At 37.2% G+C, this 12,917-nt stretch overlaps 1 protein-coding gene and 1 non-coding gene across 4 annotated transcripts in view; both read right to left on the bottom strand.

The window, feature by feature from the left end:
- Window positions 1-12,917, bottom strand: part of DCTN4 (dynactin subunit 4) — a 32,222-nt gene that overhangs the window by 13,221 nt on the left and 6,084 nt on the right. For all 3 annotated transcript variants that reach the window (XM_030329236.2, XM_030329244.2, XM_030329245.1), the window contains exons 4-8: window positions 8,397-8,440; window positions 5,998-6,105; window positions 4,252-4,325; window positions 3,911-4,023; window positions 3,083-3,192 (exon numbers count right to left, since the gene is read on the bottom strand). In XM_030329236.2, coding sequence (XP_030185096.1) covers window positions 3,083-3,192; window positions 3,911-4,023; window positions 4,252-4,325; window positions 5,998-6,105; window positions 8,397-8,440 — 449 coding nt within the window. The remainder of the gene's footprint in view (window positions 1-3,082; window positions 3,193-3,910; window positions 4,024-4,251; window positions 4,326-5,997; window positions 6,106-8,396; window positions 8,441-12,917) is intronic.
- On the bottom strand, window positions 5,033-5,136 carry LOC115526522. The gene has a single exon (XR_003972619.1). It is a non-coding gene; the product is annotated as a U6 spliceosomal RNA (small nuclear RNA).

Below are 12,917 nucleotides of genomic sequence, written 5' to 3'. Positions count from 1 at the left end.
TAAAAAAAAAAAAAAAAGAATTGGTGTAACTAAATATGTGGTAGAATTCACCAGTAAACACGTGTGAGCCTAGGACTTTCTGTTTTGAAGGTTATTAGTGATTCAATTTATTACTCAATAGACATAAGCCTATTCAGATCACACATTTCTTCTTTTATCAGATTTGTGGGCACAGAGTTCATAGTATTTATTATCCTTCTGATTTTCATGGATCTCTAGTGATGTCCCCTTTTTCATTTGACTAGTAATTCATGCCCTCTCTCTTTTTTCCCTACTTAGCCTGGAGAGAGGCTTATCAATTTTATTGGTCTTTTCAAAGAATCAACTTTTGGTTTTGTTGATTTTCTCTACTGATTTCCTATTTTCAATTTCATTGACTTCTGCTTGAATTCTTATTATTTCTTTTCTTCTGCTTACTGTGGATTTAATTTGCTCTTCTTTTTCCAGTTTCCCAAGGTGAAAACTTAGATGACTGATTTTAGATCTCTCCTCTTTTTCTAATCTATGAATGTAATACTACGAATTTCTCTCTAAGCATGGCTTTCACAGCATCACACAAATTTTTCTTTTAAAAAAATTTTTTTCATGTTTATTTATTTTTGAGAAGAGAGAGACAGAGCATGAGCAGGGAAGGAGAGAGAAAGAGGGAGACACAGAATCTGAAACAGGATCCAGGCTCTGAGCTGTCGGCACAGAGCCCGACGTGGGGCTCGAACTCACGGACCGTGAGATCACGACCTGAGCCGAAGTTGGATGCTTAACCGACTGAGCCACCCAGGAGCCCCAGCATCACACAAATTTTGACAAGTAGTTTTCATTTTTATTTAGCTTAAAGTATTTTTAAATTTCTCTTGAGGCTTCTTCTTTGACACATGCTATTTACAATAGAAATGTGTTGTTTAATCTCCACATATTTGCTAACTTTCTAGTTTTCTCTTACTTCCTAGTTTAATCCCACGGTGGCCTGAGAGTAGACATTGTATGATTTCTATTCTTTCAAATCCATTATGATGGGCTTTTTGTTTTGTTTTGTTCTTTTTCTGGCCTAAAATGTAGACTGCCTTGGTGAATGTTCCAGATGAGTTTGCAAACAATGTATATTCTGCTGTTGCTAGGTGAAGCAGTCTCCAAATGTCAATTTTATCCAGTGATGGATGACGTTGTTGAGTTCAGCTATGTCCTTACTAATTTTCTGCCTGCTGCATCTGTCCGTTTCTGAGAAAGGGGTGAGGAAATGTCAACTGTGAGGGTGGATTCATCTATTTCTTCCTGCAGCTCTATCAGGTTTTGCCTCACATAGTTTGACACTAGTGTTAGGCATATACATGTTAAGAATTGTTATGTCTTCCTGGAAAATTAGCCCCTTTATCATTATGTGATGCCCTTCTTTATCCCTGTTAACTTTCTTTACTTTGAAATCTGCTCTGTCTGAAACTAAGATAGCTACACTTGCTTTCTTGATTAGAAAGATTAGTGTTAGCATGTTTATCTGTCTACATCTATTTACTTTTAATCAATACATGTCTTTATACTTAAAATGGGCTTTTCCTTCCTTATTTTTTAAAATTTGTTGAATACAGTTGACATACAATGCTACATTAATTTCAAGTGTACAACGTAGTGACTCAACATCCCTTTAAGCTATGCTGTGCTCACCATAAGCGTAGCCACTGTCTGTCACCATCCAGCACTACTACAACATCATTGACTATATTCCTTATGCTGTGCCTTTTATTCCAGTGACTTATTCATTCCACAATTAGAAGCCAGTATCTTTTCCTTTTTTTTTTTTTATCTTTTAAATGTTATTTTTTGAAAGAGAGAGAGAGAGAGAGAGAGCACAAGCAGGGGAGGAGCAGAGAAAGAGGGAGACAAAGGATCTGAAGCAGGCTCTGCACTGAGACCAGAGAGCCTGATGTGGGGCTCGAACTCACAAACTGATAGATCATGACCTGAGCCGAGGTTGGACACAACCAGCTGAGCCACCCAGGCACCCCTTTCCTTCTTTTTTGAAGAGCTTTTTCATTATAGAAATATTCTTATATATGCAAAATACAAATCAGTAGTAAAAATTCCTAGTACATGTCACACAGCTTCAACAAATTAGCAACCTGTTAGCAACAATGACCAATCTGGTTTCATCTATACTCTCACCCATTCACCATGCCTGATTGTTTTGAAACAAGTATCAGACATCATGTCATTTCATCCATAAATGTTTTGGTATGTATTTCTGAAAGATATTTTTAAAAATAACAATACTATTTTTATCTGTTAAAAACATGGAAAGTTCTTTTGATAGCATCAAAAAATCCAGCTAGTGTTTAAATCTCCCCAAAGATTTCATAAATGTTTCTTCCTTTCCTCCCCGCTCCCTGGCCCCTTTCTTATGTTTTGTTTGAATTGGGATTTAAATGAAGTCTACATACTATGTTTGGTAGATCTCTTCTAGAGCTGTATTGTTAACAGTAGCCACTGGTCACAAGTGGTCATTTGAAAGATTTAGCACCTCAGCCACATTTCAGGTGCTAAATAGCAACATGTGACTAGTGGCTACCATGTTGGACTGTGCAAATACAGAACATTTCCATCATCAGAAGAAGTTCTGAATAGCACTGATCTAAAAGGTTTCTTTCCCTTTTTTGTTTTCTTTTATAATTTATTTACTGAAAAAATTCAGTTGTTTGTGTTATAAATTCCTAGAGGCTCGATTTTGCTGTTGTCTTTCCTTTCTTGCTTTCTTTTAAATTATTATTACTCCTTTTCGTTTCCTCTTTATTAGCCTAAAAGTTATATATTCTTTCATGATTTTCTTAGGGGTTAGTGCTATGAACTTATTAACCTTTAGGTACCTCAGTTTCCACATCTATAAAACAGGATAACAATAGTACCCATATCTCATAGTTGTAAGGATTTTTATCTTGAAGGCATTTAAAATGATGCCTAGACACCTAGTACATTCTCTGTAAGCATTCTTTATATTTACTACATCCCCAAAAGTTTTGATGTTAGTCAGATCCCAATGTTTTATTTTTTGTTTTTCTCTTATACAAATGGCAACTCTACAAAATGGAATAATTACCCGACAGCGCAGGGACCGCTTGATCAGAAGATGTTTGTGACGAGGATAGAGCTGTGAGGCACAGACTGGCTGGAAGTCAGGCTGCAAGAGGCGCTGCTGAAGGGTGGTCACTAGTATGAAAGACAGGAACCAGGCTTAGTTTGTAATGACTTGCTCAAAATCAGGCTTATATGAAATTATCACATGAAACAACACTTCCTTTGTGAACAGTTCTTCAAAAAACTACTATATTGAAATTTGACATTTTAAAGTTCCTCAGGGGTGCCTAGGTGACTCAGTCAGTTAAGCATCAAACTTCAGCTCAAGTCATGGTCTCACAGTTTGTGAGTTCGAGCCCCCCGTCGGAATCTGTTGACAGCTCGGAGCTTGGCTTTGGAGCCTGTGTCTCTTTCTCTCTCTAACCTTTCCCCACTCACACTCTGTCTCTCTCTCAAAAAAAAATTTTTTTTAAGTTCTTCAAATGATTGTATCCATCTCACTTGCTACTTGATTTATTTTACTACTAACAGCTATGGCATTAAAAATCTCAAAACCCAGGGGTGCCTGGGTGGCTCAGTTGGTCAAGTGTCCGACTTTGGCTCAGGTCATGGTCTCACAATTCATGGGTTCAAGCCCTGTGTCAGGCTCTGTCCTGACACTCTGGAGCCTAGAGCCTGCTTTGGATTCTGTGTCTCCCTCTCTCTCTACCCCTCCCTGGCTCATACTCTGTCTCTATCTCAAAAATAAATACCCATTTAAAAAAAAAACAAACTCAAAATCCAGAGCATTTAGTAACCAAAGCAGATTAGATGTGAAATAGAAACAAAGTAGAATAATGTAAAATATTACCTTCTGTTAAATTGACTGGCCTTGTATAGTAATCTTCAGGTAGAGGTTCTACTTCGTCCACGGCCTGAGCTGGCTCAATCTTTATCTCTTTTTGGTCCTCTCCTTCTTTAAGGCTAAAAGATAAAAAGCACTAATTTCTCAAAGGTCCACCTGATTATATTCAAAGTCTATGAAAACAATAACTGAAGCATTCTTCTATTGTAGGACATTCTTTCTCCGCTCAGGTCTTTTCTAAGCATGAGACTCTTCTTCCCCAGTAGCCACTGTTTTACGTCACATTCCTTTAATATTCATTTTGATACCTGCTTTTCTCCTCCAAGCCATTTAATGTCCAAACTTACGACAGTCCGGCAAGGGTACTGATGGTTGCACCAGCTCGTGGTCGCTGAAGCCTCGTTCCAAGACCATATTTGTCCTAAAGAGAGTTCAGAAATCCCGATTACAAATCCTGTATTTATACATCCTATTTACCAAAAGAAAGATTTTGGGGTGGGACAGCATGAGAAGCTCAGGGAAATAAGCAAAAAAAAAAAAAAAAAGCTAATTTAAAGTTCCTTTTAAAGAAAGAAATTTGTAGCCCCACATCACTTTATTCTTAAAAGAATAATAAAAGCATCACACATGGAGACTGAAACTATATTAGTACAGCAAAATTGAACTAAATGTAATTTTTATTTATTTTTATTTTTTACTATTAATCTAAAAGTATCTAAGCAATGGCTCTATGGCTTAGACCAGAACTATGTGGAGTGTCTAAGCTACATGATGAATGTCTTCATGGAACACCAGTGATCACCTGCTAACTTCTTCAGGGTTAGCAAGAATCATAAAAGAGAACTTACCACTACATGAATAGTGTGTTGCTGTAGGCCCCCAAATAGCAGCAGGTTGCAACAGAGACAAAAAAATGCAGCATAAGATAGAAGCAAACTCATACAGCAGGCAGGTTATAAGGGAAGCTGGAAGAATAATGCCTTTAATTCAAATTCCTCTCCTAAACATACTAGTGCGTATGCTGATTATAGCACTGAACTATTCCGTAAGTTTTATTTAGCCTTCATTAAAGTCTCTGGCAAATGTAGATGCCTTGCATGTCTTAATGTTTTATTAAATACTAAGTTTTTTTTTATAGAACGCTTCACAAATTTGCATTTATCCTTGTGCAGGGGCCGTGCTAACTTTCTCTGTCGTTCCAATTTTAGTATATGTGCTGCCAAAGCGAGCACAAAACTAAAGGTTTTTATATGGACCTCACCAACCCTTAGAGTTTCAGTGATTTAAACTAATTGTCATACAGAAGCAGGATGGTAAGTTACATTTCCTCAATTGTCAAACTACCCTACAGGATTTTGGTGAGAATTAAATAAAATGGGAAAAGCACTTAGCACGGTGCCTGAGACATCACTGTCCTTCAATAAATGTTATGTATTCAGTGTCAACCTGCTGGGCCCCCCAGCAAGCATGGAGAAAAGAAATTGTTCTGTGACAGCAAATGAAACTTGGGGGACAATAACAAAAGTGCCAAATCCTAACCTTTTGCTTCTGGATTGGTAGTACAAACTAGTCGACAGTGACTTCCATAAATAATTCCTAACAATTACACGTACATATGTTACTATTTATTTAACCACCCAAATGCATTGCGTAAAAGTCAGTGTTCTTCACACTGGAGAAACATAGGAAGGTGCCAGAAATAATCATGAGAGCTGGAAAACCATTACTACAGGATGTCAAAGGTGGGCTACTGGGTAACGTGAATAAAATCTACCACTTGCCCACCTTCTTCTGACTTTCTGTTTAAGAGTTCTGTGATGCCTACAAAATTAAACATGAGCTGTGGGGAATAATCAGGAGAGAGAGGACAGTGATGCAAAAAGGAACACAAATGTCCTTAAAACTGAAAGAACTCAAATAGAACTCGTGATATGGCAAAAGCGTTAACTGCTAGACTTAGACACTAGGATTCTCTGCTACTCATCATTCAGGAATCTAAGGACAGTGGCCAATTTCCGAAAGGGTCACTGTTCTCATGCCACACAGGCCTCGATCAATGAAATGCGCACTCCTTTTTTGGACCAACTCCTCACCGAAAAAGCCAAAGGCATATAGTTTCTACGCCGTGCTAGTTTCTTGCGATCTCGTTCAACCTTCTCTTTCTGAGCAAGCTGCTGGTAATACTCAATCAGTTTGTTCATCTGTAAGAAATCAAAGATGCAGTATTTGTTTCATAAAAAGCTAACAGGAAATATGCAAAATTAATCAACACCACTGACTGGACACATAACAAATGAAGGAGACAAATTACTACAGTAGTCAAGTTTGCCCTTCAAAGAGAATTTCTCTTTATCACATTTCTCTCAATTATTTGCAGAATTAAAATGGAAACTGTGGCAATAGGAAGAAACGGGCAATGAAAAGGCTTGGAAATTTTAAGCCCTCTTTTTATTATTCTTTTACTTCTTTACTTATTTCCCCTCACAATTGCTCCCATTTTCTCTGCATGGCCACAGGACATCTAAGACTGTGACAGCTTGTACTGTCTTCTCCACCACTCATACCTTTTCATTTTTAAAACATATTTTAATCCTAAAAGCAATATATGTTGTGAAAAGTTCAAACAATATTTAACATAAAGAATAAAAAGTGATACTTCTCTTTTCTCTTGTGCCCAAGTCCACCCTTCCCCTCACCAGAGGCACCCACAATTATCAGCTTAGATAGCATTCTTACACACAGACATGGGTACGATAATATTACAATCTGCATACATTAAAACAAAAACCCCATGTATACATACGTAGCTTTCATAGGTCTGAAAACACTTTTAATATAGGAGAAATAAATTATAACTTTTTATTTGACTAGAAGTATTAGGAACTTTTCATCCAGTCAACAGATCTCATTGTTTTCAAGGCTGCATCTTATCGTGTAACACAGATATCTGTTAAGGTATTTAAGCACTTCCTATGATGCGACTTTAATGGCTTCCTGATATTCACTTTCAGTTCAGCAGCAATTACTTCTTAGAAGCACTAACGTGATCTTGTCAGCACTTAGTTTAAAAACAGTTCAAAGCTTCTCAATCTCCCTGACTTGGTCCATGTGGTCCCACATGGTCCAACCCCACATTCTTCTGTCCATTTGTCTGATACTGTGCTGTGCTCTGGTCACACTCCCCTTCTTGTCTACAACTTGTTTTGCTTCTTCCACTTATAAGCTCTCCGTATGTGCTGTTTCTCTGCCTTGAATTCTTTCCCTTCTGTGCGTGTTTGTCCTCAGAGCTCAGCACAGTCCTCAGACATAGACTCAACTAGCTGAAATCTCCCTAATAAAGGTTCACAAGGGGCCCAGATGGCTCAGTCAGTTGAGCATATGACTCTTGGTTTCAGCTCAGGTCATGATCCCAGGGTCGTGGGATCAAGCCCTGCATCAGGCTCTGCACTAAGCATGGAGCCTGTTTTAGATTCTCTCTCTCTCTTTCCCTCTGCCCCTGTCCCCTGCTCTCGAAGATAAATAAAGATGAAAACAACTTCTTTAAATGTTCACATGGCACAATTTCTTTCTCTTTCACATCACATATCACCCTTTCTCTTTTATCTGGGGATAATTTGATCAAGTTTTATTTCCCCATTGGACTTCAGCTCTATAAAGAAAGGGACCATGTATCCCTACTGTTCACCATGGCCCCTGGGACATGATAAGTGCTCAATAAATGTCTGGTCAACGAATATACATATCTTTGTGCATAAATGCAAGTATTTCCGTAGGTCACAGTTCATACAGATGCTGTTGAGAGCTCAAGAAATCTGTACTAATTTACACTAACAATAGGGTATGTGAAAGGTCCAATTCCTCACACTCTCATCCATGGTATTTCTAACTTTTGCTGATATCACAGGTGAGTGATTAGAAGTCACTGTTTAATGTACAGCCTGACCGTAAGTCCTTTATTTCACTAGCACGTCATCTTCTTTCTCATGTTTGAGCTTCCACGGCAACGAAATCAGCTCAGGTACCTCCCAAACAGATCAATTCACTTTAAACTGTTAAAGAATGCTCGAGTTGTGCTTCTATCAGCAACCACTGCTTCATCCAAGGGCATCTTATATGTGTGGTGTTTCTAGGAGTTCAGACATCTATATGTCCATGGTATTTCCAAGAGCATTTGAGAACAAACAGAACCTTAACTTAGTTGGCGGATACATGACAAACAGAAACAAACGCATACTATGTCCTTATTCTGATTCACAACCTGACCACAGAACTAAAGCTACAGCTAGGTTTTTCTATGAACTTAAGTCACACTGGAAAACACAGCCATTGTGACTTAATGTCTTATGAGAAACACTTTCTATGTGTAACAGACACCAAAAAACACATCACAGATTTCTAAGCATATGCCACATCCATAGTCCGTAACATGGAAGATCTTCAGCTTTCCCTCCATCTTTTTAGTTCATCCTCTCTCTGACGACACTTCACTCACCCGTTGCGTGTGAGGATTTTCGGGTTCCTGCCAACCACCACTAGCTGCAAGACAAAGGAACGTTAAACAAATTTTCATAATTTAATATTTACATTTTCATAAAAACCGGATCATCTGCAGGACAAATAATGCAACTTAAACACAAAAAATCACAGAACTTCTAACAGTCCTATAAATTATATAAACCAGGACACTCAGAACAAAATTTTCACTAAAAATAATGACGGTGATAAAGATAACCGCTCCCACCACAACTAACACACGCTTAGTTTCTGTGCCAGGTATTTGAAATGTATTACATACCCTTTTATACTCATAATAGCCCTCTGAGATGGGCATTCTTATTATCAGTCTCATTTTACAAATGAGGAAACTGAGGCTCAAAGTCACATAGATAGTAAGTGGTGAAGCTAGGATTCAAACTCAAGTAGTCTGATTCTTAAGACCCTGCTCTTACCTATAACCCTGTGCAATTTGTATGTTCTATGACCTTGATTTAGAGAAGAATTTCTTACATAAGAAATACACCGCACAAATCGTAATGGAAAAGATTATTCCAGAAAGTTAAAAGTAAAACCATAATGAATATAGCTGACCCCTGAACAACATGGGTTTGAACTGCATGGGTCTACTTATAAGTGGATTGTTTTCAATAAGCACAGTACAGTAATGTAAATGTATTTTTTCTCATTTTTTCTCTAGCTTATTTTAAGAATATATATGTATACAATACATATAACATGCAAAATATGTGTTAATCAACTATTTATGTTATCAGTAAGACTTCCAGTCAACAGTAAGCTATTAGTAGTTGTTTTGCTGGAGTCAAAAGTTATAGCAGATTTTCGACTGCATGGGGGGGGGGGGGGCAGGTCAACATCTCTAACCTCTGCATTGTTCAAGAGTCAACTGTTACTGTGTATCTCAATAAAGCTAACCAAAAAAAGCTGAAAAGCAAACTATAATGAGATACCACTTTACAACCATCAGTTTGGAAAAATCTGGAAGAAGTCCAACAATACTAGACCAGCCAACAATCTGGAGCAATGGGTAGTCTACCCTTGTTACTGGTGGGACCAAAGTTGGGAAGCCATTTTGGAGCACTAAAGATGTACACAACTTAAGCAATTTTACTTTCAGTTATGTAGAGAAAACTTTACTCTTGTGACTCAGGAAATATGTACAATGTTTCTAACAGTACTGTTGTCAAAATCCAAAAAATGAAAACAGCCTAAGTGTCCATCAGAAGAGACTGAGTGGGTAAACTGTGGTAAGTCATGCATAAATCAACTACATACTACGAACATAATGCTGACAGAGAAAAGTTGTAGCAGAATGCATGCAGTGTTTTTCCATTTGTTTCCAATTGAAAAACATTTGGCAGTGGCTACATACATATATGGAGAAGTATAAAGACAGGCATGGGCACTGATAAACTCTAAATTCAGGACTGGGATGATTGCCTCTCTTTAGGAGGCAGAGGAAGGGGGATGCGGTATGGAAAGGCCTACACAAGGGCTTAAACTGTTTTGGTTCTGTTTCATTTCTGCAGCTGGAAGATAAATACACGAATGTGTATTATTTGTGTAACTAAAAATAACCTTTTTCCAAAACAAAAAGTAGGCTTGTTGAAGGTGACACCATACCTTCTTGCAAGAAACTGCAACAATTAACATCCTTTAGTACAATATTTGTATTTTAAACGCTGCCTTACTTGAGACAAACATGAAAAACAATTATGTGAAAGCAATGTTTTAGTTGTAATATTTTGAAAACTCTGGATGTTTTTACCTAATTGCTTCTTTAGAACCGGTAATTTATTCTGAAGAGCAATTTGGGAAACATAACAATCTCATTTCTCTGCACTTTACAGACACAATGGCTTACTTACAAATACACAAATAGTTCTAAAGTGGTTTCAGAGCTTCTCACACGCCAATGACATCATGAAAGAAAAAATTGTACTCTTTAAGAGCTCCTAGTATTCAATTATCATTGTCAAGATACCCTAGAGAAGATAGATTTCTGAAGTAAACACAGGTTTTAAGTTCTGAAATACAAATTTTCCAACCCTAATGGCTCATAATCTAAAAAGCATAAAACATTCTCTACAGAGTAACACTGAGAAATCTATTTGGACTTCTGGGCGTTGTTTCTATAACTTGATAACAAGACACAAAATACAAATGTAGAAAAATACACTTCAACTCACTGGGGCATATGTACTATGCCACTGTGGGTTGTTTTTCATAATTAACTTAAATTTGTAAGCAAATTCAAACAACTTACTTGCCACACTGACATTAAAACACACACAAACAGGGGCGCCTAGGTGGCTCAGTTGGTTAAGCATCTGACTTCGGCTCAGGTCATGATCTCATGGTTCGTGAGATGAAGCCCCACATTGGGCTCTGTGCTGACAGTGCAGAACCTGCTTGGGATTGATTCTCTCTCTGTCTCTCTCTCTGCCCCTCCCAGACTCATACTCTTTCTCTCTCAAAATAAATAAATGAACTTAAAAAAAATACTAAAAAAAAACAAAAAACAAAAAAAACCCATGCAAATATTTACTAATGATCTAAAAAGATGCTATAGGAAGGATCTTGCTAACACAAATCACATTTCAGGAAATATCTATCCACCAATGAACATTCTTAAGGAACTAAAGATACACTTGTTAACTTTTGTTTTTGAGGAGTATTTTATCAACCTCAAGTACAAAGTCAGAAAACAACCAAGAGCTCAAGCATTCTAAACGAAAAGAGCAAACACCACAGAATCAAATCTTAAATTTTTAAGAACAGAGTTGAATCTAAAGAAACTTCATCCATATTTACTTCTAAAGTGTGTGAAAATCTGTAAGTTTTTAGTGCCCGGGTGCCTCAGTCGGTTAAGCATCCAACTCTTGACTTTGGCTCAGGTCCCATGATCTCACAGTTGTGAGACAAAGCCCTGCTTAGAGCCTGCTTAAGATTCTCTCTCCTTCACCCTCTGTGCCCCACTTCCCCCCCACATGCACACACACGTGCTCTCTCACACACAAAAAGTTTTTAAAGTCCATCTTCACATTTGTTATGTCAACTGACATAGTGAGTTTGTTACGGGCTTCCTCATAGACTAGTAAGCTGAAATTTTAATGAAAATCCCAAAATACAAATTTTTAACAAGTCTAAATCAAGTTTCAGAATTAAAATTTCATTCAATTTCAGAAATAAAAAGACAATGAGGAGTTAGCAATACTACTGTTTTTATAAAAACTAAATAGCAACTCAAGATTTTGAACTGACTATACACAGTTTCTACTTTCTGGTGTTAACCATGGAGTACAGATGAAACGTAAAAATAAAGGAAGTTTCCTTTACTGAAGATAAGTGCAATCTCTGCTCTGAAATACTCAAATGATGGAGAGGTAATTAGGGCCTTAGGTCTTTAGGTCCAAACCAACACAGTTTTTCTGTTTCACTGACAAACATTTTACATATGCACATTTGAGGATGTGTTTGAATTCTCCGGGATATTTGGATATGGAATTGTTGGGGAGAAGAATAAAAGCAATTTAATTTTAATAAATGGTGAAGGTGGAGCCCCTGCGTGGCTCAGTCAGTTAAGTGTCTGACTTAGGCTCAGGTCATGATCTCATGGTTTGTGGGTTCCAGCCCTGAGTCAGGCTCTGTGTTGACAGCTCAGAGCCTGGAGCCTGCTTCAGATTCTGTGTCTCCCTCTCTCTCTGCCCCTTCCTCTTCTCCATTCACACTCAGTCTCTCTCTCTCAAAGATAAACAAACATTAACAAAAAATCTTTAAGTTAAAATAAATGGTGAAGGAGATTTAAGAATACACTATCATGATGAGCACTGAATAATATATAGAATTGTTGAATCACTATATTATATAGCTGAAACTATTGTAATACTGTATGTTAACTGTACTGGAGTTAAATACATAAATAAAATGTCATTTATTTTGTTAAAATAAAAATAAATATAAATAGAGGTGCCTGGCTGGCTCAGTTGGAGGAACATGTGACTCTTTATCTCGGGGTTGTGAGTTCAAGCCTCATGTTGGGTATAGAGATCACTTAAATAAATACATTTTTTTAATAAAAAGAAATAAATTTAATAAATGTTATCAAACTGCTCTCCCAAGGCAGCAGTACATGAAATGACTATTCTCCCATATTCTTGCCAACCCTTGATATTAACAGATTTAAAAAGTTTGTCAAATCAATGAAGTTTTCATTTGCATTTCCCTGATTACTGGTAAAGTTAAACATACCTTTGTGCATATTTATTGACTTAAAAAATTTACCTCACCAAGTTGCGTGTGGAAACAAAAATCCAATCACCTGAACAACGAAAACTAAATGAAAAATTCAGACATTCAAAACAAAGTCTTTGTTCCCAAGAAACTCCTAGTAGTGTTAAAAACACCTGAAAAACTCACATATACAGAATAGTAATAGTACAAGGCATTTCATGATATTCAAAAAAAGAGTAGAAATAAAAAGAAAGGCCTAAAATAC

This window comes from Lynx canadensis, chromosome A1 (genome assembly GCF_007474595.2).
Source record: "Lynx canadensis isolate LIC74 chromosome A1, mLynCan4.pri.v2, whole genome shotgun sequence".
NCBI lineage: Eukaryota > Metazoa > Chordata > Mammalia > Carnivora > Felidae > Lynx > Lynx canadensis.
This window is presented reverse-complemented; position numbering and strand designations above follow the sequence as displayed.